We start from the raw sequence: 23,365 nt of genomic DNA on the forward strand, positions 1-23,365 counted from the left end.
GGGGTGGTGGACCTGGAAATCCTGACTGTCAGCATCCTGGCTGCTTTTGTTCTTGTGTTGTCACTCAACGCAGTGGACGTCCTGAAGGGGTGTCCAAGTCCTAGGTGGCTTTGGGATGGCCGAGGTTCATCTTGGAGAGATGTCTGTGGGAAGCTGAATTCCTTTCACAGAAGGGGGCTCCATTTTGCAGGAAGTTCTGTGGTGTGGGAGGGGTCGGGGGCCCTGCCAAAGCCAGCTACTCAGGTGTGCGGGAATTGGCTCATGTTTGCTGGGGGACCTGGGGGGGTCGGGAAGAGAAGGGAGGGCTTTGTGGCTTCTGTCGCGCCAGACATTGGAGTTGGGTTCTGTCTGTCTGTTGGGTGAATAGGGCCCGGGCAGGTCTGTGGCAGAGGAAGAAGCAGATTGAGATGGTGGGGATGGTGCGGCCCCCGTCCTGGGGCACGGCCTGCTGGAGCCTCGTCACGGGACCTGTGACTCTGTGACGGCCACCTCCTCTTTGGTAACATGGGCCACACAGTGACCTGTGACACATGCTGCTCGGCTCGGTGTCCTCCCGGCCTGCCGCCGTCCTGCTTTGCTTTCTGTCTACAGCAAGCCTCTTGTCCCTGAACTGGACCTTCCACACCCTGCTGTGTGTCATGGCCACCTCGCACGGCCCAGCTTCAGCCAGAAGCAACGGGATTCGGCCCTGCCGCCGTGACAGGAAGAGCTGGCCCTTGGTGCCTGCTCCTGTCTGGGGAGGGAGGCTGCTGTCTTCATGACACAGGGTGCGTGTGGCAGCCTCGCCCTCTGCACCTCGCTTGGTCCCCAGGCCTGGCCCTGTCCTAGTGACTGCCCCATGGTGTCGTCACTGAGACAGGCCGGGCTGCCCCTGGTCAGTGCTGCTGGACTCAGTGTGGTCATCAGGCTCCCGTGAGCTGTTCTCAAACTCCGATTGGCTCTGTGTCAGACGGTCACCCTTCTTCTGGCCACCAGACGGCACCAGGTGCTTCACTTCGTCCCCTGCCCTGCGGTGCTCCAGCACCTTGGTGCTTCCTGGCCCCAGCCCACATGTGGGGCTCACCTTTTGCCTCCTGTGGCACAGATCTGTCCTGCTGTCCCAGACCCGACCCGGGCTCCCTGTGTTCCCCATGTTCTCACCCTGCTCTGGGTCCCTCAGTGTCCACCACGCTGATTCACTGGCCCAGTGTCATCAGTTTCAAAAGCCCCCCGTGCACAGTCCTCAGGTGACTGTCCCTGGGTCTGCACTGGCCTCTACATGGTGACAGTCCCCATGTGTGCAGCCACACATGACGGTCCCCTGAGCTGTCCACACCTCTGTGTGCGACTATCCCGTGTGGGAAGAGGACATCTGCATGGGCTCTGGCCACCCCAGCCCTGTGGAGAGAACTGACCGAGTGTCCCCTGTGGCCTGTGCTCCAGGACCCTGGAGTCCATGTCACCCTGTGTCCCTCAGATGACACACACACAGGTGCCATCCATGCTGCTCCTGCTCTCACACGGTGGTGTCCGGACTGACCTCCTCCTCATCCTCCATTCCTGTGTTCTGGGACTTTGTGGAGACCGACGGCCTGCCTGCGCCAGGATGCAGGACACGTCACCGATCCCGCAAATGTGTGACCGCTGTCCTCTGACACAACGTCTGTCCCACAGATACGGGCCGGGGCTGCCCTGCTGTGCTGGACCTCCCGGGTGACCGCTGTCCTCCAGCACAGTCAGCTCTTGTGATCTTGGACACCCTCGGCCTTTGTGGGGTCACGCTGAGCCCCCACATGGGGCGGAGAGCGGGTGTCGGTGTGCAGGGCCTGGCTCTCTGTCCTCTCAGCTCCTGCATCCTCATGACCTTTCACTTCTGCTGGACCGTGCAGTTTTAATCAGAGCCCTTCCTCCCGCCATGATGGGGGTGGTCGGCTCCCGGGGACAGCTGAGTGCTGGAGGAGGCGTTCCGTGCTGGCGGTGGCCATCGTCTGGAAGCCCCAGGTGTCCCTCGTGGCCGAGTTGCCCACCCCGGGAACGCTGCGCTTTGTGCTGGAATCTGGGGTCTGGGTGAGCACGGCTTTGGGACCTCGTTCTGTGAACCATTGTGTGCCACTTGTGGACTGTGGCTGTACCCCGCGTGTCCTTGTGTTGGGGCGCCTCATCCCCGCTGGTCCCCACTCCCCTGCACGGCTCACCCTGAGCCCTCAGGACCTGAGTGGCCAGTGAGGACACAGCAGCGGGGTCCTGCCTGCACCCTTGGCACATGTGTTTGGGGCCCAGGCTTGCGGTGTGTGGACATGAGAGTGGCCAGCGATGCCTCGGTGACGGCCCAGCTGCCGTGAGTCACGGCCATGCCTGCTCCAAGTGCCGCACAGAAATAGCTCGGTGACAGGCCGGTGTCATCGCTATCGGCGCCGACACGCGCCTCAGACACGTCCTGGGTGGGGTTAAGGCGGGGTGAGTGAGGCGGGAGCCACAGGCCCCCTCGTTCTACCTGGGCGAACCCCAGCTCACCCTCCTTAGCCACGGGTCTCGTCGTCATGGGGCAGTGGCCTCTGTGTTCCCTGCGCACTCTCCTCAGAGCCGTGTCACCGCCTGGGCGGTGGCCCGTCCCCATCTGTGCCCGGGTGTTGGGAAGGAATGCGTCCTGCAGCTGTGCCGGGGCCTCGGCTATTTGTGTCTGGGAGATTAAACCTGTAAATCCCCTGTGTCCGCCGCACCGGGTTGTTTTCAGTTTTGTTGTTGGTCTGCTTCATGTGTCGGTGCCTTCGGGGGTGGCCGGGCCCAGCCGTTCCTGTGTGCCGCTGCTGTCCCTCTGGTGGCCTGTGTGGTGGCCCTGTTGTGGGTCCCCACAGGTGACACCAGCCCAGGTGTAGCAGAGCCCACCATGTTCACGGCGTTCCCTGTCGCTTTCCTATACCCCACAGCTCATCCCCGCTCCTCTGTGGTGTCAGCGCAGCCACCTGCCTTCCCTGGCCCCGGCTGGCTCTGTCCTCCATCTTTAAAAACCTTTTCACATCTGTGTGTCTTACAAATGCACGGATTGTCACTGCTCTGTTCTGAGTCTCATCTCTTCCCTCTTCGTCTGTTTTTGTCTTTTGAGACTGTGTCTCACTATGCAGCCCAGGCTGCCCTGATGCTCACCAAACTTCCTCGGCCCCCGGAGTGCGGGCACTACATGCCTGCTTCTGTCCCCTTTCACCTTTTTTTTCCCCTTTCACTTTGGACTCTGCCTTTCTCCCACCTTACAGAGAAACATGGAGCACCTCGTTCCCCAAAGTCCAAGCCTAATGCCTTCCTGAGCTGCCAGTCCTCGGGCACCTCATCCCACACAGACCGCATGTCCCCATCTGCCCACACGTGTGCCGCTGGCCTTGCTGGTCACTTCCCAGCTGGGAGCAGTGGCTTTCACCCACAGCCATTGCTCACCCCACGCACAGGGATGGCAGACACACGCTCGTGTTTATGGTCTAAAAATGCCCGTGTTAAACCTTGGTTTTGAACAACAGCTCCGCAGGACGCAGAGCTCCAGCCTGGTGGCTGTGACCCCCACCTCTGCATGGGTGGCCGCGGTCTAGCCCTAACCCTAACCCTGACCCTGACCTCTGCAGGGGTGGCCGCAGGTCTAACCCTAACCCTAACCCTGACCCTAACCCTCTGTGCGTCTTGCTGACTTGGGACGTCTGCCGACCTCCTTGTGGTCCTCGGGTTCGGTTCTCCGTGTCTCTTCCTGGGTTCACTCGAGAGTCTTCGGGGACTCCCGGTCTTGGGGTGCAGCCTGACCCCTCTGTCACCTCTTTCCTCCAGTTCCCGAAATGTCCACGAGCCAGACTTCACGTCCGTCTGCGCTAACCCTTCCTTCAAGGGCGTTTTCTACTCACCTGCCTTTCACTTCTGGACTTTTGTTTTGCTCCGGTTTGGTTTCTTGTGCAGAGCTGGGGATGAACCCAGGGCCTTGCATGTGCTCCCCACTGTCTGCCACGGAGCCACCCCCAGGCCTGGTGGCTTTTTAATGTCCTTGCCCATGGCTTCTGTCTTGAAGCCCCTATTTGATGTCTTAGAATGCTCGCTGTGCGGTGGCTTTGCCTCTGGTCACAGCTGGCCTTGCACCCTGCAGGGCTCTGTCCGCTCTTGTGTCTCGCTCATTTGCATATGGACCTAGTGACGTGGACGCTCACTGACCTGTTCTGTGTAGCGTGGTGGTCCATGTCCAGTGTCACTCCTGGTCACAGAAGCGCCGTATGAGAGAGCGTTACGTTCCCTGTGTGAACTCCGCAGCCCTGACACAGCAGCGCACCACCTGGGCTGCGTCTTCCCGCGCAGGGTGACCAGCTGGTCAAATGCTTTGACCCCTGAGCCCTGTCACCAGGGGAGGCACGAAGGATACGTCCAGGGGACACGGGGATACACGAGTCCTGGGGCCGTAGTTCACCAGCATAGCGTCTGCGTCAGGGACACAGTTTCCCTTCGGGTAAAACTGTCAGGACCTGGGTTCAGCCTGCCCTGTGCCAGCTGTGGGGACGCCCGTCTGCTTCTTGCACAGACGGTGTATATCTATGGAGTCCAATCTGGGTGACACCAGAGTGCAAGTGTCCTTGACCTTGGGGTGACAGAGTAGGGGCATCTCTTGTCCATACAGGGCAGCCTCGTGACCTTCTGACTCTCCTGTGACCCTGCAGCCACGACAGACAAAGTCCTGGGCCACAGAGGGCAGGGAGCAGCCTGTGTGACCTCCGTGTCCCCTGAGGCCTGGTGTAATGGATCTGTGGACTTTTCCCCAGTATGGCCTCAGCCCTGAGACGCAGAGGGGGTGGCCCTGGGTTGTTTTGGGGGACAGAGTGACCAAGTCAAACAAGAAGCTCTGAGGAGTCTGTGGAGCAAGTGGCTCCAGAAAGGGAGCCGGGAGCACCCACGATGGCAGGGTGGTGGCGCTGCCGTGTGACAGGTGTGGGGACGAGGCAGCTGTTCAGCACCCTCCCTCCCTGTCTGGGGGCTGCCCGTGTCTGGAAACCCCCTTCTGACAACTGCAGGGGAACCCACGGGGGCTCCAGCACCTCTGCGATGTGGTGCTTGGTTTGGGGACGGTCCTTCCTGCCCTGCAGAAGGACATAGGAAAAAAGAGGGAGCACGTCAGGCTGGCTGTCATCAGAGTCCCTGTGACCAGCATCCCACGTCCATCTTAGTTAGGACAGGGTCCTTCCTGCCTCTTCCACCTCCTGGGGCTGCAGGTGTCCCTAGGCTTGTGGCCTCGTCGCTGAAGTGTATGCAGACTCCCCATGTTCCTAAGGAGCCCGTCACACAGGGTCAGGCCACCCAGTGACCTTGCCTCACGCTGACCTCGGTGAGACCCTCCCTTCCCATGACAGCCCGGCTCCCCTGGAGGCCTGTGGGCTCAGGCAGGGGACTCGGTGTCTCTGTGTGTGTCACGCTGCTCCTGACGCATGTGCTGTGATCATCAGTGCAGGGGACATTGCTGTGACATTGGCCCGCTTGGGTGACGCCGAGAGTGACCCGTGCCGTTCGTCCTCTGCCCCCTCTGGCTGAGGTGGGACAGTCGCTCTGCGTGAGGACTTTTGGGTCCTTTTGTCATCTTTGTGACACCCAAAGTGTCCAGAGGTCCCCGGGGTGCAGTATGAACCCCGAGTCACGCAGCTGGGAACTCGCCAGGTGGGGTGACGGAGGACGGAGGGCGTCACGAGCTGTGTGCCCTGCGACCTGGAGGTGGCACCTGACAGTCTCTCGCTCTGTGTCAGTCTGGCCTGACACACAGCACGGTGTGTTCGTGTGTCTGCATCTTGTGTGTGTCTGTGAGTCTGTCTGTAGTTGTGTCTGTCTGTGTCTCTGTGTGAGTCACTGTATCGGTGTCTGCATCCATGTGTGGCTGTGCGTCTGTCCTTGTGTGACTGTGTCTCTCTGTCCTTGTGTCTGTCCTTGTGTGTCTGTATCTCCATGCACGTCTTTGTGTCTCTGTATCTGTCTGTGTGTCTGTGCATCCAGCCACAAGATGCCCTGCGTGGCCTGTGACACCCAGTCCCCACACCCCGACTTGTCCCCAGGATGAGGGACACAGGGACGTGCATGTGACACGTGTGCGTGGACTCGAGCCGGAATGTCGTCCTTGGGGCTGACGTCAGTGTTTTCAGCCTCCATCTCTTTCTTTTTTGCCAAAAAAATGAGGAAATTCAAAAAAGACTGACAGGAAGTAAAACCTGTCCTCAGTGCTTGTCCCAGAATCTGGGGGACAGTGACCTTCCTGTGAGCAGGTGCCCGCACCCCAGAGCGGGTCCTGGATGCACAGTCCTCTCCCCAACGTGGCGGCTCCCCGTCGGCCGTTTTACGTGACATTTTCACAGTCCGCCGAGCTGGCACATGGGCTCAGGAACTCTGTGACCCTGTCCCCACAGGGTGGGAGGGGACGCTTTGGGGCTGGCAGGGGTCGGGCTGTGCCATGGGCAGTGACACAGGCCACATGGGAAGGCAGTGTGGGCCCAATGTCACCAGACCGTCCTCTGCTCAGGTCTGGGCTCGGTCCAGAGCACAGCCCCTCCTGACGTCCACCCCAGGTCACGTCACCTCGCGGCACAAGGGCCTGCAGCCGTTACCTCCCCGTCCTTACCTGGATCTTCAGGACGCCACAAGACCTGATGGACGTCACTCGTGTCCACTGCCAGATGGGTTTCCCTTGGCAAACCATCGGCCTCATGTCCAGGACACGAGTCCCTGACTTTGACCAGCTGCCTAGGCTCTTGGGTGCTACGGGGGACACAAGTGACAGGACACAGCCCCGTGGCTGAGGCCTCAGACAGGGGACACAGCCCTGTGTCCAGGCCGTGGACGGAGGGACCTGCCTTGTGACAGGTCCTGACTTAGGAGCAGACGTGCTGGTGTGTGACCTCTGGTGACATCTGCCGTCTTCCCGTCCTCGTCACTGTGTGGTCGCTGGGTCTGGGTCACTCAGATCGGGCGCCTGTGAGGCCACAGGCCACAAGATGCCCAAGTTCCCCCGTGTCCCAGCCTCCAAGGCTGACTTGCTGTCACCGGGTCACCACCACAGCACCCAGGGTCTGAGGTAGCTTCTGTAGGTGGCACCTGTGTCCTGTGCTCCCTGACGTGGTCACGGCCTGGCGGGGCTCTCGGTGGCTGTGTGAGTGGCGGCCTGCTGTGGCAGCTGCTTCTGCACTGCGGTGGCCCCTGTGGGCTCCTCACACGCGATTCTGTTCGGTCCCCGGCTCTCTCTGCAGGGGACACTGCCCCACAGTGACAGTGACAGGAAAGCCATTGAGCTTGGCCACAAAGCAGCCTCAGGGTCACCTGCCAAGGCGTCCCCAAGCAGTGCCTGGCTCGGCCGCTGTCGAGGGACCTTTCTTAAACGCATTGCCTGGACGGCCACCTCCAGTCGGGACAATGCAGCCCTGTCCTGTGGACACAGTGCCACCCCATGTCCCCAAGGCCAGTCACGAAGCCACTTTGTCTCGAGGCTGCAACTGTCACGGGCTTGTGGTCAGACAAGGGCAGTGTCCATCAGCTGTGGTTCTGGGGTGTCTGGCGTGCGAGGGACCATCCAGGCTGGGGGGACATCATGTTGGGCCGGCCCGCCTGCCGAGGTTAAGGACAGGGACTCAGCGTCCCCTCTGGTCACCATACGTCATTGTGGAGAAGACAGCAGTGGTGGCGGGCATGACCGCAGGTACAGCACAGATGGCTGGGCAGGCGGAGGACCTGTGTCCACCCCAGGCCACTGAAAAACTGAGAAGAAGATCCTGGGGTCCCAGGTGTCAGTGAGGGTGACCTCAGTCGTCCTGGGTCATGACTGAGCTGTGACCTTAGGGTCCCTGGTTCTGACTGACCATTGGCCTTGGGGTGCAGGTTGGGAACAAGGTGTGGCCTTGGGGGTCCCTGATTCTGAGCGCGGGCCCTCTTGCCTGCAGGTGCAGAGGAGGAAGGAGGAGCCGCTGCCCCCCGCGTCCAGCCAGAGCATTCCGACCTTCTACTTCCCCCGCGGCCGGCCCAGGGACACGGTGAACGTGGACGCCGTCATCTCCAGGGTCGAGCGCACCTTCACCCAGTTCCCGCATGAGCGCGCCACCGCAGACGACATGGGCAAAGTGGCCAAGGTGGGTGTCGCTCTCTGTGTCCGTGTAAGGTGTGCACACGTGTAATTCCTGCACGTGCACATCAGGAACTTCAAGGTGTGAGGCCAGCTTTGGGAAAAAGTTTTTGAGACCCCATCTCAATACAAAAGCTGGGCACCGTGGGACACCATGTAATCCCAGCCTCGTGGGACACCATGTAATCCCAGCCTCGTGGGAGGCGTATCTAGGAGGGCTGCAGTCCTACAGCGGGTCCCGGCAAAAGACGTGAGGCCCAACCTGAAGACAACCAAAGCCCCGAGGGCCGGTGGCCTGGCCCAAGAAGCAGAACACCTGACAGCAAGCACAAGTCCCTGAGTTCAAATCCCAGTACTGCCAAAGGGTGAAAAAGAAAAAAGCATCAGTGAAGTTTCTTTCGTGGCTTTTTTAGTTTTCTCGTCTGTTTTGCTGGTTTCTGTGCCAAAACCCTTGCCAGGTCCCTGGTGGTGCAGACATCCCCGTCTCACGAGGCACGTTTTGCACATGTGCTGCTGGGAGTCCTTCATGGACTTGAGGGTCACCTTTCACAGATGCCTCAGCGGGGGTCACACGGGGTCATGTGGACTCTGTGCCCCGGTGTGGACGGGGTCAGCATCACGTAGAAACCCTTTTGCTTCCTTTCCATCCTGGTGCCTGCTCTTGCTTTGGTGACCTTGATGTCACGGCGACCTTGACTCCAGGCGAGGCGTCTGGGACGTTAGCAGAGCCCCTGTGTGTGAGGACGGAGGGACCGAGCAAGGGGTCGTGACCCCAAATCCTAAATCTAAACACTGTCAGTCCGTCTCTCTGTCTCCCTTTTCCCTTCAGCCCAGTGTGGCATCTCTGTGAGTTTGTCCTCTCTCTCTCTCTCTCTCTCTCTCTCTCTCTCTCTCTCTCTCTCTCTCTCTCTCTCTCTCTCTCTCTCTCTCTCTCTCTCTCTCTCTCTCTCTCTCTCCTCTCTCTCTCTCTCTCACCCTCTCCCCCTCCTGTATGCACCCAGGAAGGCAGTGTCCCCGTGGGGGACAATGTGGACATCAGGTCCTCACAGCAGCCTTCACAGGTTTGCTGCTGGGTGCTCTGCCCACCCAGGCATCCTGCATGGCATCTGTGACGTCACGAGCGTGCTCTGACCTCGTCGTCACCGTGGTGCGCGGTGCACACGCAGAGGTCTCGCCACGTGGCCTGGGCCGGCCTCGCCTCCTGCCTCAGTCTCTCGAGCGCCAGGATTACAGGTGTGCAGCACCATGCCCAGCCCCGATCTTAAGATGGCGTCGCTGCCGTTCGACCTCCTCCTGTGTCACCCACTGTGCGGGCTCCGAGTTCCTGCTCAGCAGAGCCATCCCGCAAACGCAGTGTCCCTGCCCTCGCTTCAACGCTGACTCCATCCTCATGGGTCCTGTGACTTCCTCTTTGTGCAGCGAGGTTACAGTTTTGTCCATTTTTAGGGTAGGTGTGCTGGCGCACGCCTGTAATCCCAGCTGCATGGGAGGTAGCGATGGAGGATCACAGTTTGAGGCCAGCACGGGGGAACGGTTAGTGAGACCCCATCTCGGCAGCAAGCTGGGTGTGCTGGTTCACGTCTGTAATCCCAGCTGCGGGGGGCACAGGTAGAGAATTGCAGTCCAGAGGGCAAAAACACAAGATCCTATATGAAAAGTCACCGGAGCGGAGAGGCCCTGGGCCGTGGCTCCATCAGGACAGCGCTGCCCAGCAAGCCTGAGGAGCCGGATTCAAATCCTCCTGCGTGAGAAGTTTTTTGTTACCACGTGTGGTTGGCTGCGGCCAGGACACGTGCCCGGGATTTCACTCCACGTAGTACACTGAGGACGTCCATCTTGGCCTCGTTCTGTCCGTCCTGGCTCCGTGAGTCGGTGCGTCTCAGGCCTGGCATTGTGCCGACCGTCCGCATGTTGTCACTTCCTGACATGGGCTGGGCCTCATGGCTGCGTGTGTCTCAGTCCTGTGAGGTTTCTCAGCGTCTGTGCTGTCACCTCGAACTGTGTGGGTGCGTGCGCACGACGTCCTCCCGGACAGACGTGTCCTGTGTCCTGACAGCCATTCCTTTGTATCCGAAAACCGTCCTTCTCTGTAAATCCTCTGTCTGACGTCAGTGGAATATTACTCAGTGTGGACAAAGAGGCGGCTCATTGAGACCCAGGCCAGCGTGAAGGCGTGCACAGGCGGGACTGCCTTTCTCAGACATTCTGCAGATCAGACCCCACAGACAGGGAGGAGACGGGGGCACAAGGGACGGGGTGACCCCAGGAGCCTCTCTGTCCTGACTCAGGTTGTGCATTTGGCTCCCAGGCTGGTCTGGGCCAATGGATGTACTTGTAGCTCTGGCCTCCCCAGCTGACTTGGGAACTAATGAGGTGTCACTTCCAACAGGAGTGGGCGTGGATACCGGGGTGGTGACAGGCCCTGGCTTCCCCCTACACACACACACAGTGCCCTCACCCCATTTTCAGTGACTCAGGCCCACCCGCCCCTGGTCAGCCCGTCTGTCCTCTGTGGGGTCCCCATGTGACACACTTAGTGTGACGCTTGCCGTGGAATCCACTGTGTGTCACTTCCCGGATCCTTGTTACTGGCTGCGTATGACTCCACGGTGTGTTCAGCCACCCCACCCCCCGTCTCTCTTACACCGTGTGTGGTCCCCCTCATCCTCACCTGTGGGGTGACTCAGGTTCCTGTGCCACAGGCAGTGCTTGTCCTTCTCGCTCGGGGGACATTGCAAGTAAAGCAGTCAGGACGTCCCTGTCCCCAGGCTCTGCCAGACACCATCACCAGCCATGCCACAGCTCAGGGTACTGTGTGCTGAGTCCTTCTGCCTGGGGGCCACAGGTGTGCAGCCCCACCAGATCCGGGGAGGGACACAGTTGGCTTTCCGCAGCTGTCCCCAGCCTCCTGAACACGGGTGCAGGACATCCTGACCATGACCGGCTGTTTTTACTTGTTTTAGTCTTAGCCCTCTGTGGGGCATTTTTGCCACCATCTCCCCATGCTCGTGTCGGCGTGGCCCCCCTGGGATGCCTGTGTGTGTGAGGACCCTGTGCCCCTCTTCCTGGAGGCCTGTGGGCACTGACTGCAGCTCACGGTCCTGCCTGTGCCTTGCCCACTCTACACCGAGCCTCTCGGTGACGTCTCCTTGCAGTAACGCTGGCGAGTCCTGCTGGAAGGGTGCTGTGTGCAGAGTACCACTGGAAGGGTGCTGTGTGCAGAGTACCACTGGAAGGGTGCTGTGTGCAGAGTACCACTGGAAGGGGTGCAGAGTCCTACCAGCAGGGTACTGAGACCTTTGTGCTGTAAGTCAAAGGACAGGGATCCAGTCATGACTGCACCTCGTCACCTCCCAGAGCTCCACCTGCCAGCACTGCCATCTTGGGGTGCAAGTTCATCGTGGGAATTTGGTAAATGACGAAGTTGATTCCTTCTACAAGTTCAGGACTTGGTGTTTTGTGCTCACTGTCATGGCAGGTGCTCCTGGGGACCTTGTCTCTCTGCACAGGGGGCAGCCTGTGGTCATAAAGTGGCCATGAGTGTCCTGTGGTCATCATCCCCACGTTCAGGGCTTCTGTGGTGACAGAGCCGACCTGGGTAACTGTGTTCCCTTTGTTGTCTTTGAAGTGTTCTTAGCTAAGTTCAACATCTTTGAAATCATCGCACCATCTCAGAACGGCTCCTCCCTGCTGGGTCACTGCAGGTGCACCGCTCGGTCTGCACACCCTGGGCAGAGGCCAGGTTCCCCTGTTAGGGACACTGACTGACTGTGTGATTGGAGAGGTGCTGTGCTCAGTACTCCTGCACAACCTCCTGGGTTCCCAGCTGGCCCTTGCACGGTGGGTCTCACAGGCAGGTGGAGGTGACACTGTGAGGCCCGTGCTCGGGTTTCTCGTTAGGGACACAGACTGACTGACTGTGTGGTTGGAGAGGTGCTGTGCTCAGTACTCCTGCACAATGTCCTGGGTTTCTAGCCACACTGCACAGCGAGTCTCACAGCAGGTGGAGGTGACACGGTGACGCCTGTCATGGCCTCCCATGGTCATGGCTCCCTTCGTCGGGGCTCACGTTTGCAGAGCGAGTAGCCGGGACCCGCTGACCGCTGCCCTCCGTCCCTTTCCCCAGGCCTGCGGCTGCCCGCTGTACTGGAAGGGGCCCCTGTTCTACGGTGCCGGTGGGGACCGCACGGGCTCCGTGTCTGTGCACAAGTTTGTGGCCATGTGGAGAAAGTGAGTCCGGGGACCTGGGAGGGTGGGAGGTCCCGGTCCTTCAGCCGTGGCCGACGTCACGGAGCGGCACTCGCTCCGTCCTGCGGGCCGTGTGCACGGGGCTGTGAGGCCAGCCGAGACGTCCTTGTCACCACAGGATCCTGCACAACTGTCACGACGAAGCCTCCCGGTTCGTGCACCTGCTCATGAGCCCCGGCTGCAACTACCTGGTGCAGGAGGACTTCGTCCCCTTCCTGCAGGTCAGCGACAGCCGCGTCCCCAGGGGCCCTGCCCAGCTGGCGGGGGTCCCGCTGTGCACACGGCCTGTGTCCCCTGGGGCGCGTGTCCACCCTCTCGGGGTCTCCCCCCACGAGTGTCCCCTGTGGGTCCGTGTGTCCTCCCACGCGAGGTCCTGTCTGTCTGCGCCCTCCTGGCTCTGGGGTGCAGCGTGTGATGCACGCCTCGTCTATCCCCGTGTGTAGGACGTGGTGAACACGCACCCCGGCCTGTCCTTCCTGAAGGAGGCGTCCGAGTTCCATTCCCGCTACATCACCACGGTCAGTGCGGCCCTGGGGCGGTGCCGCTGCTGAAGTCAGCCTCACGCCTTTTTCCTCCAAAACCCAGAGCCATCATTGCAGCAGAAACGGCAAAGCTGTGCCTCAGTGGGCCGGGGAGGGTCACCCGGGGTCAGCAGCGGTGAGGTCACGTCCTAGGGTGAACACAGGATCCGACCTGGGTCCCCAAGCTGAGGCGACTGAAGGTGGGCCTGGCCACGCGGGGGGGACGAGCGATGACCACTGCCCTCCGCAGAACAGTGTCCTGCCGGCTCTCTCTGGCGGTGTGATTGCCAGTGCCCTCTGCTGGTGGCCAGGCCCTGCAGCGGGTCCCTCCCTCTGTCCCCTGGGTCCCACCGCGGCCTCTGAGCAGAGCGTCACCCACAGGTCATCCAGAGGATTTTCTACACGGTCAACAGGTCCTGGTCGGGGAGGATCACCTGCACGGAGCTCAGGAGAAGCAGCTTCCTGCAGGTGAGCCCAGCACCTCCGTCCCGGGAGGCCCAGGGCACGGCCAGTGAGCGCCGACCGGGGTGCGTGGGACCAGGCCTGTCCGGTGGCCCCCGGCTGCTGGCATGGGCACAGGGGTGTTCACTGTGTCCTCTGTGGGTCCAGCCAGGGTTCCCCTATGCCCGATCTGTGTGCCGTGTACCCCAGTTCACCTGCACTTGCCCTCCCCAGAGCCCTGCCCCCAAGTGCCCCATCCCAGAGCCCTGCCCCCAAGTGCCCCCATCCCAGAGCCCTGTCCCCAAGTGCCCCATCCCAGAGCCCTGTCCCCAAGTGCCCCATCCCAGAGCCCTGTCCCCAAGTGCCCCATCCCAGAGCCCCCGCCTGCCAGGTCACCTCAGACCCCGATGCGGCCACAGTGATCAGAGCCGTGAGCTTGGCGTCCAGCCGGCCGGGCAGCTGTGTGCAGGAGGCACAGGGCCTGTGCTCAGCCTCCTGCATTGGCTCTGCAGAACGTAGCACTCCTGGAGGAGGAGGCGGACATCAACCAGCTGACCGAGTTCTTCTCCTACGAGCATTTCTACGTCATCTACTGCAAGTTCTGGGAGCTGGACACTGACCATGACCTGCTCATCGACGCACAGGACCTTGCCCGGCACAATGACCACGGTGAGTGCAGCTTGGGGACGCTGAGGAGGGGAAAGGGGACGGGGACGCCATGCAGACCCCAGCGTCCACGCCACAGATTCCCTGCTCCCTGCCCTGTCACACAGACTGGACATGGACCCACAGGACACTTGTGCTCTGAGGGGCGTGAAGTGTCCCGGTCCTTGGCGTCCCTGACCCTGGTCTCACAGAGCTGCCCCTTGCCACAGTGTCCGTCCTCACCCTCTGTCTCCCTGTCCTATCCCGGCTCCCCGTGGTCATCTGTGAGGACCTCGCTCCCTAGTCAGTCCACCTGTGCGGGACGGAGGAGCCCAGGTGGGCTCTGGTTGAACCCTGTGGTTCAGCGAGCTGACGTGACAGTCCCCATGGGTGGACGTCTGCTCCCCTGGGAGGACAAGCCTTCAGCGTCCCACACCTGGCCACCTGGGGACGAGTGATCGCTAGGCAGATCTGTCACCCGTATGGACAGCTGTTCACCCAAGGGGACCTGTGTCCATCAGGTGCACACCTGCTCAGCCTGGTGGACGCCTGCTCAGCACATGGCCACTTGCTGGCCCAGGTGCACACGTGCCTGCCAGGGGCATAGACGCTGGACGCTTGTGGGAAGAGTCTGTCCTGTCCACTCACATCCTGGGTGGACTCTGAGCTGCGGGGTCGTCAGCCACATGTGCCGTGCCGTGCGCGGCCGTCAGGCAGGGTTTTGTCACCTCCCTGTGTGACACATGAGCACACGTGGGTGTGGGCTCAGTTTCCTCAAAGGTTCCCTTAAATCGGCTCCATCTTCTTATTTTGTTTTGTTTTCTTTTTTGTGGTACTGGGATTTGAACTCCGGTCTTCCCCTTGAGCCACTGCACCAGCCCTTTGTTGTGAATGGTTTTTTCCTAGATAGGGTCTTGGGAACTGTTTTCCCAAGGCTGACCTCGAAGCGCGGTCCTCCTTATCTCTGCCTCCTGAGTACCTGGGATCAGAGGCGTGAGCCATGGCGTCCAGCAAATCTGCAGCTTTTCAAGTAATGTTTGCGAGTGACCGCATTCAGCAGTAATTCCCGAGTTCTGCACCTGCTGCTTTGGGTCTGACTGTGGCTGTGACTGGGATGTGGGGTCTGGCCCGTGACCCCGCTGTGGCACCCCGCGACCATGCGTGGGTGGAGCTGAGCACTCACCCCCAGCAGCCTTGATGAGACGCCTAAACGCCTGGCCCCAGGTACACGGGCAGGTAGGACCAGGCTTTGGGGTACAGTCAGGTGGTGGACTGAGCAAGCCGTCCTGCATGCGGTCGAGAACCACCCAGGCTGGGTGTCACCGTCCCTGTCCCCGTGCTGGTTCACCTGCACTCGTGGCAGACGTGCCTGGACCTGGTGCCACAAAGCCGCGTGTGCAGCAGTGGCCTGTGGACCTGAGGTGGGCTCCGAGCTGAGCGGCAAGGGTTGATTGCTTTGATGGCTTCCTGGTCGCAAATGTGACTGTGCTACGGACCGTGAGGATGGCCAGACTGGTCCCTGACGGCCTCCAGAACACATGGCCAGGGGTGAAGCCCCAGGAACCCGTCCTCCCCAGCCCTGCAGAGTGACGGCCGGGTGTGGCAGGGGACACAGCCCCAGGGGACGGTCCTTCCACCTGCAAGATCCTATTTCCAAATGAGGCCCCATTCCCAGGTCCCAGGTGACACACCTTTTGGAAAAGTCACCATTGCCCTCAGTTCTATGGAAGTTGATCATATTCCAATATGACGGCCTGACCCAATGGAGTGGGTGACGTCATGTCAAGACCCATAATTCCACCTTCAAAGGCCCTATTTCCAAATAAGGCCCCATTGTCAGGTCCCAGGTGACACAGCTTTTGGAAAAGTCACCATTGCCCTCAGTTCTATGGATCTTGACCATATTCCAATATGGCGGCCTGACCCAATGGCGTGGGTGACACAGCTGGTCCAGGATGACCTTATCTCAAGATCCCAATTCCACCTGCAAAGACCCTATTTCCAAATGAGGCCCCATTCCTTCACGGGATCTGAGGATCGGGATGGCGACACAGCTGTGGGGGAGGGCGTGATTCCAAGTGTGACACCGTCGCTGTAAGGGGTCACTTTCATCAGGGCACGATGGATTGAAGTGGAAAGACTTTGCTTTCATTTCCCCATCTTGTGGGCAGTGTGACCGATACGGGTTGAGTGGTGTCCTCCATGTTCCCCTGCTCAAGCTGTGACCCCAGGACCTCAGGGTGGGCTGTGTTTGGGAACAGGGTCTTTAAGGAGGTGACTGAGGAACAATGGGGTCACAGTGTGGCCCTAATCCTGCAGGACTGGGTCCTTACAAGAGAAGGACATGAGCTCACTGACAGAGGGACAACCCTGTGAGGACTTGGAGGAGGCAGGGGCTGCAAGCCAAGGACAGAGGGTCGGTTGGGAGGACCCAGCCTTTGACCTTGACCTTGACTCCAGCCTTTGACCTTGACCCTGACTGCAGCCTCAGGACTGAGGGGTGATAAATTGCTGTGTCACCCCACCTGTGGGACTGGAGGCCACCCCAGCAGATGCAGCCTGTCACCTCTAGCTGGTGACAGTGATGTCCCCTGCGCCGCTCCTGTTTTTTAATCAGGGTCACCGAGCGAGAGTGCAGATGGCGCGGCCAGGACGTGGCTCTTCGTTTCTTCTGTGTTCGCAGCTCTGCCTTGCACCGGACAGGCTCTGCCTCCTGGCCTGGACCACAGGGTGCTGTGCTGGACGTCCAGCCCCAGGTGTGTCCCTGACCCGTGCCCCTCACAGCCACCTTCTCTTGCAGCCATCTCCTCCAAGATGATCGACAGGATCTTCTCGGGGGCTGTGACCAGGTAGGGGACGCGTGGCCGGCAGGGGACGGCTGGGATGTGCATCTGTGACCTCTGTCCCTGACCCGTGTCCCTCGTCCATGCGCTGGCCACAGAGGACGCAAGGTGCAGAAGGAAGGGAAAATCAGCTATGCCGACTTTGTCTGGTTTCTAATCTCTGAAGAGGACAAGAAAACGCCGACCAGGTAGAGGCATGGCTGCCTTCCAGGCGTCTGGGGGCAGGGGTGGCTGTGGGTCCTTCCCTGGGGGACGTCTGTCCCCGACGCTGCCCGGCCGAGGCTGACCGGCCCACGTGACACAGCATCGAGTACTGGTTCCGTTGCATGGACCTGGACGGGGACGGGGCTCTGTCCATGTTCGAGCTGGAGTACTTCTACGAGGAGCAGTGCCGCCGGCTGGACGGCATGGCCATCGAAGCCCTGCCCTTCGAGGACTGCCTCTGCCAGATGCTGGACCTGGTCAAGCCGCACACTGAAGGTGAGGACGTGACCGTGTGTGACGTGCGACCCATAGTGTGAGGGACGGCCGGGCGGGACCATAGCCTCTGCCCTAGTGACCAGGCCAGCACCAGTGTGCGTCTGGGGTCATGGTGCCTGGATCGCCACCCGTGGGGGTGCCGAGGTCAGCATGTCTCAGGATTGTGCAATGTCAGTCGGGAGGTTTGCAAGCCCAGGAAGGGACACTGCAGGTCGTGTCCCCCGTGCCAGCCCCGGTCACTCTGAGGTCAAGGGGCAGGGGGCGCTGTGCTGAACCCCGCCAGCTGCGCGCTCTGTCAGAATCCCGGCTTGCGGTTCTCACTTGGTGGCCACTGTCCTGCTGATCACAGTGTCCCTGACCCTGGCCAGGGCTCTGTGGTGACCCTGGGGACAGTGGTCTCCCAGGCTGTGCCACCCAGGGTGTCTCCAGAGCCTGGTCTGCTCCTTCACTGAGTCCCTCAGAGGCGTCCAGGCTGAGTCCACACCTCACATCTCCTCTAATGTCCATCCTGTTGGGAGGACGACAGGGCAGGACCCCGTGTCACCCACTGCTGCCTGCTCCCCGACCCCGGCCCGTGGTGACGCCTCCTACCCTCCCCAGGCAAGATCACGCTGCGGGACCTGAAGCAGTGCAAAATGGCCAATGTCTTCTTCGACACCTTCTTCAACATAGAGAAGTACCTGGACCATGAGCAGAAAGAGCAGGCCTCCCTGCTCAGGGTGAGCGCCGTGTCTGAGCTCCCGACCCTACTCCTCACCAGTGTGGCCTGTGTCCATAACACACGGTGTGCCTTCCTGCTCAGGGTGACCATGGCCTCCATCTCCTCCTCCTCCTCCTCCATCTCCTCCTCCTCCTCCTCCATCTCCTCCTCCTCCTCCATCTCCTCCTCCATCTCCTCCTCCTCCTCCCCTATCTCCTCCTCCTCCATCTCTTCCTCCATCTCCTCCTCCTCCTCCTCCATCTCCTCCTTCCCTATCTCCTCCTCCTCCTCCTCCTTCTCCATCTCCTCCTCCATCTCCTCCTCCTCCATCTCCTCCTCCATCTCCTCCTCCATCTCCTCCTCCATCTCCTCCTCCATCTCCTCCTTCCTCCATCTCCTCCTCCATCTCCTCCTTCCTCCATCTCCTCCTCCTCCTTCTCCATCTCCTTCTCCTCCCCTATCTCCTCCTCCTTCCCCATGGCCGTCCCCCAGCCCCATAACACACGTGTGTCTGTCTGTCTCAGGAGAGCGAGGGCGATGGCCCCGAGCTGTCCGACTGGGAGAAGTACGCTGCAGAGGAATACGACATCCTGGTGGCTGAGGAGGCCGCGGGGGACCCGTGGGATGACGGGTGAGTCGTGGGACACGTGGTGGGGACCACTCGGGACCCTGGTGGTGTTGCTGCTTCCCGTGTGTCATGGCTGCCAGTGCCTGAGCTTGGAGACCCAGCACGGCTGACCTTGTGGGGTCCCCAGGTCCAGCGCTGCCCGTGTGGCCTCTGTGTCGTGTGATACTTGGGCACAGGACAGGGAGATGGAGTCAGGGCTCTGTGTGACACGGGCCGTCCTCGGCCACACATGGCACAGATGAGGCCATGAGGAAGGTCGGGGTGCCCCACGCACGGGGATGTTGGTCTTCCAGCCCCAGGTGTGCAGACACCTGTGCTGGACGCCAGTGTCTGAGGCCAGGTCCACTGTGGGGTCAGTGTGTCCCCGAGCCCCGTGCCCTCTGACCCCAGCGTGAGCCGGGCTCTGCCGTCACCTGCAATGTCCCACAAGACGCCAGGTCCTGACCCTGTGGGCTGGGGTCGCCGTGGGGGGTGGCGAGGGCTCATCTTTTGGGGGTCAGGTTTATGGCTCCTGCCGAGCACCCAGAGTGAGGCTGGCTTTGCACGCTGCCCCTGTCCCCCCTTGTCCCGCTGGCCTCCCCGTCCTGTGTCACCAGGCCTCTGGGTCCCCACACTCCCCGTGCCCTCCCCCATGTGTGCTGTGGCACAGGAGCGTCTGTGTGTCTGGCGTCCAGTCTGCACACGTCCCTGTCACAGGGTCCCTGTGGCTCAGTCCCCTCCGTCCTGCCATAGTGGACCTGCTGTGGGTCACCACGGCCAGCGTTCTCGTCCCCACTATTCATGCTGTGGGACAAGGTCACCTGACTCAGTTTACCCCCTGGGAATGGTTGTCCCCACCCTAGGCTTCCCTCGGTCAGCTGTGTGGGGACAGAGCGCCAGGTACACTGCACTTAGGTCTGCACCATACCCCGCGTTCTCAGAGAATGTGCGTCATGGCCGGGTGTGTGTCACTGTCCCCGCAGGACCTTGTCCCCAGGCCCCATGTCCCACCCAGAACCAGCCACCTGCAGGGTGGTGCGTCCCTCCTGCAGGACCAGACCACACCCCTCGCCATAACCTCCTAGGTAACCAGGCCATGCCCCCATGACCAGGCCACGCCCCTGCAGATCCCAGGCCACGCCCCTCGCCATAACCTCCTGGGGGACCAGACCACGCCCCCATGACCAGGCCACGCCCTTCGCCATAACCTCCTAGGGAACCAGACCACGCCCCTGCAGCTCCCAGGCCACGCCTTCATGGCCAAGCCACGCCCCTCACCATAACCGCCTAGGGAACCAGACCCCGCCCCTCACCCACCAGATTCCTCGGCCCCGCCCTTCCTGCAGTACCAGGTCGTGTCTTTCCTACAGGACCAGGTTTCCAGGATGCGTCCTGCCCCTCGCCGACCCCTCCTTCAGGACCCCAGGTTGTCGTGTCCTGTCCATTGCCCCTCCTACAGGACAAGGCCCCATCAGCCCCTCACCAGCCCCTTCCTGTAGGACCAGCTCTCCAGGCCCTGCTGTGCCCCGCACCAGCCCCTCCTACATGTCCCCAGGTCGTGTCTTGCCCCTCACCTGCTCTTCTTTGCAGGTTCGAGGCCGAGCTCAGCCCTGTGGACCAGAAGCTGAGCGCGCTGCGGTCCTCACGGCCATTCTTCGAGGCGCCGTCCGCGCTGGGTGATGTGGACCTGTACGAGTACGCGTGCGGGGACGACGACCCGCAGCCGCTGTGACGCCCGGCCAGAGAGGAGGGGACCGTCCGTCCGCAGCGGGCCTGCCGCGGTCTGCGTGTGAACTGTTGATCGTCCAGCTGTCTTTTGTGCGAGGTGAAGTGTGTTTGTATGCGATGATAAATTTTTATTTATTCAACACGGAAGTTTGTCGGGGCGTTCGCGCACGGCGTCCCTGTCCCCAGAGCCACTCCTGTGACACCCTGCGGGCAGACCCGGGGGCTCAGCCTCGGGGACACGGGGACACCCACAGATCCCGTTCCCAGCGTGGCTACTCTTGTCTGGATGGGCCAAGCCTGACTCCACAGCCACCGTGTGTGCACGTTGTCACCTTGGGAAGGTGCAAAGCCCTGGGGACACAGCGGGACACAGCGGCCTCATCCTGGGGGTGGCACGGACACAGTGCCTGACAGGCAGCCGCTACAGGACATGGGACACCTGCCTGTCCCTAATTCCACTCAGGTGGCATCCACACCCACCCTTGTCAGGTGACTAGGACAAGGAAAGGCCACGGGGAGGAGCGAGGTCATTCTGGGGGAGAGAGAGGCAGCTGCAGTCCCGTCCGTGCTGGTGGTCATCCTGTCCTCTGCAGCACCTGGGGGCTGGGTCAGCTGCAGAGTCCCCAGCCTGTCCATCTGCAGAGACCACGCCCCTAGCCTCCTTGCTCATGCTGGCTCGTCATGCCCATCATCCCGGGACACGCCCACCTCAGGACCCGCCCCTGTCCTCGCGCATGTCCATCATCCCGGGACACGCCCACCTCAGGACTCGCCCCGGTCCTCGCGCATGTCCATCATCCCAGGACACGCCCACCTCAGGACCCGCCCCTGTCCTCGCGCATGTCCATCATCCCGGGACACGCCCACCTCAGGACACATCCCTGACTTCAGTGTCCTCGCTGAATGCTAAGTCCTGGGGCCATCTCAGTGCCCGATGCCCTGTGTCCACCCTACACTGCCCATGTGACACCTCCCTCCCACATCCCGGTGGGTTCTGTCCCCACATCCCAGGGACCACGCAGACTCACTTGGGGGCCATGCACACGCTGGTGTCCCCCGATGAGTCAGGAGGGGAGGACAGGCAGTCTCCCTCACAGACGTCCCTGCAGGGGACCAAACTCCAAGCTGTGGGCACCTCTGCCTAGGCCCAGGTGGTTCTCGCACCCCAGAGTCCGCGCGTGTCAGCACCAGAAGCTCCCACACCACGGGGCCACCAGTCTGCTGCAGTGTCACCCATGGGGCACACTGCCAGCTACTCGGCAGCCAGGGGTCTCCTGGTGGCTGTGGGGGCGTTTGGGACCTGATGAGTCCACTGGCCCCAGGACATCCTCCACGAACAACCGTCCAAAACATACTGGACTTAGACCCATGGTGTCCCCTCAGGAGCCCCTCAAGGGAACCCTACCTTGTCTCAGTGTGCTGTCTGGTGTCCCCTAGCAGGACTGGATGCTGACCCTCGTAGAGGTCCTGCCACCTCAGCTCCTGCCTGACGTCCAGGCCGTCCTGAGGTGGCCTCCACTGGGGACTGCAGTGTCCTCAGAGGAGGGAGGGTGAAATGAGGAGACCTCAGAGGGACCTGGCAAAGGTCAGACATGGAGGGCTGTGTGGGGTCCAGGTGAACAGATGCAGGGGGATGAGCTCGATCCTGTGTGCAGGTTGCCCGATGATCCTGGGGTCCAGCCTTAGGTGGACAGGGCAGGACCTGGGGGTCCTGGAGGTTCAGGGTGGCAGGGGAGTACTGGACGTCCACGAGGTTCTGGGCTGTGCTGAGCGCCACCTGACTATGGCTGCAGAGTGAGGACAGGAGGAGCCCAGGGCCACCAGAGGTCAGGGTGTCCCCAGAGGGTGACAGGGACAGACCCTAGTCCCTGAGCAGGTGGGGTGCATGGGAGTGGAGGGGACCCCGGAGGGAAGAGGGGGAGGACAGGAAGACGTCAGAGCCACTTGGGCAGGAGCAGACTGACCGGGTGGCCGCTCACCGTGGCACCACGGCTCCCTCACGGCCGCGTCCCCCAGCATGGAGGCTGTGTTCACATCCCTGCAGGGCCTGGCAAGAGGCCAGGTGACACTGTCAGCCTGCGGTGTCCCCCACGGCCTCCATGCTGGATTCCACACACTCGTCACCTGTACTGGGCAGGACCCCTCACAGGACCCCATAGCGAGGCCGTGACACCAGGGTCCCCAAGGGGTCTGGGGCAGGTGGGGACGCCCTGTTGGGGAGTGTGGAACCCAATCCCACACACAGGGCTTGCCCACACTTGGACTTGTCCTGTGACCCCACGACCCTGTGAGTCCGTGTTCCTGGATAGACGACAGACGGACAGACCGTTTGCTTTGCTCTGAGCGTTTCTAGCCTGAAGTATTTAATAAAAAGCAGGAAAAGAGCAGGTCACCCCTGACATTGCCCGCTTGCCCTGGTCACTCATGCTCTCTGGGACCTGGACAGTGGCGTCACCTGTGTGGGAGGGCCACCTGGTGGGGCCACACCATGTCCACCTGGAAATCTCACCCTGTGGACAAGACTGACAGTGTGACAGCGGTCAGAACAAAGGGTGCTGCCATGCTAAGTGACAGGCAAAACCCGTGACCTGCTCACAGGTGCCACTGATGTCCTCACAGCTCCAGTGACCGGGGCACCTGTGCTCCCCGTCACCACGCCATGGCCTGCTGCTCAGCAAGGCTCTGCCAGCCCTCGGCATTGCGAACTTGTCACAGAAGCAAGGATGGGGACAAAACCTTGAGGACAAGGCACCCTAACTGTAAACACCAGCCACTGCTGCCTTCCAGGGGCAGGTCCCCAGGGCCACCTCCCCTCCCAGGCGCAGGTCCCCAGGGCCACCTCCCCTCCCAGGCGCAGGTCCCCAGCCACCTTCCACAGGAGCATTCGGCCACCTGTGGGATGCGTCCAGGACATAGAGAAGCCCTGTCCCCGCCTGTGACACCTGCGCCATCCCCACCTGGGAGGCCTCCCCTGTCCTCTAAGATGTCTGTGGTGGCCCTGGGCAGAGAGACTTGTGGGTTTGTGTCCCTGTCCCCAAGCCAGTACCTCCTCAGAGATGGATGGAT

At 61.3% G+C, this 23,365-nt stretch overlaps 1 protein-coding gene across 5 annotated transcripts in view; it reads left to right on the top strand.

The window, feature by feature from the left end:
* Positions 1-20,439, top strand: part of Ppp2r3b (protein phosphatase 2 regulatory subunit B''beta) — a 30,605-nt gene extending 10,166 nt beyond the window's left edge. For 2 of the 5 annotated variants that reach the window (XM_074064194.1, XM_020183677.2), the window contains exons 2-13: positions 7,914-8,093; positions 12,213-12,316; positions 12,453-12,555; positions 12,778-12,852; positions 13,237-13,323; positions 13,809-13,965; positions 16,742-16,790; positions 16,883-16,972; positions 17,089-17,264; positions 17,865-17,983; positions 18,489-18,595; positions 20,162-20,439. In XM_074064194.1, the coding sequence (XP_073920295.1) occupies positions 7,914-8,093; positions 12,213-12,316; positions 12,453-12,555; positions 12,778-12,852; positions 13,237-13,323; positions 13,809-13,965; positions 16,742-16,790; positions 16,883-16,972; positions 17,089-17,264; positions 17,865-17,983; positions 18,489-18,595; positions 20,162-20,303 (1,389 nt within the window). In that variant the 3' untranslated portion in view covers positions 20,304-20,439. Of the gene's footprint in view, positions 1-7,907; positions 8,094-12,212; positions 12,317-12,452; positions 12,556-12,777; positions 12,853-13,236; positions 13,324-13,808; positions 13,966-16,741; positions 16,791-16,882; positions 16,973-17,088; positions 17,265-17,864; positions 17,984-18,488; positions 18,596-20,161 lie in introns of all 5 variants that reach the window. The other 3 variants (XM_074064193.1, XM_020183676.2, XM_074064195.1) reach the window with 2 other exon arrangements.
* Positions 20,440-23,365: the final 2,926 nt, after the last annotated feature.

Source organism: Castor canadensis, chromosome X (assembly GCF_047511655.1).
Source record: "Castor canadensis chromosome X, mCasCan1.hap1v2, whole genome shotgun sequence".
In the NCBI taxonomy this organism is placed as follows: Eukaryota; Metazoa; Chordata; class Mammalia; order Rodentia; family Castoridae; genus Castor; species Castor canadensis.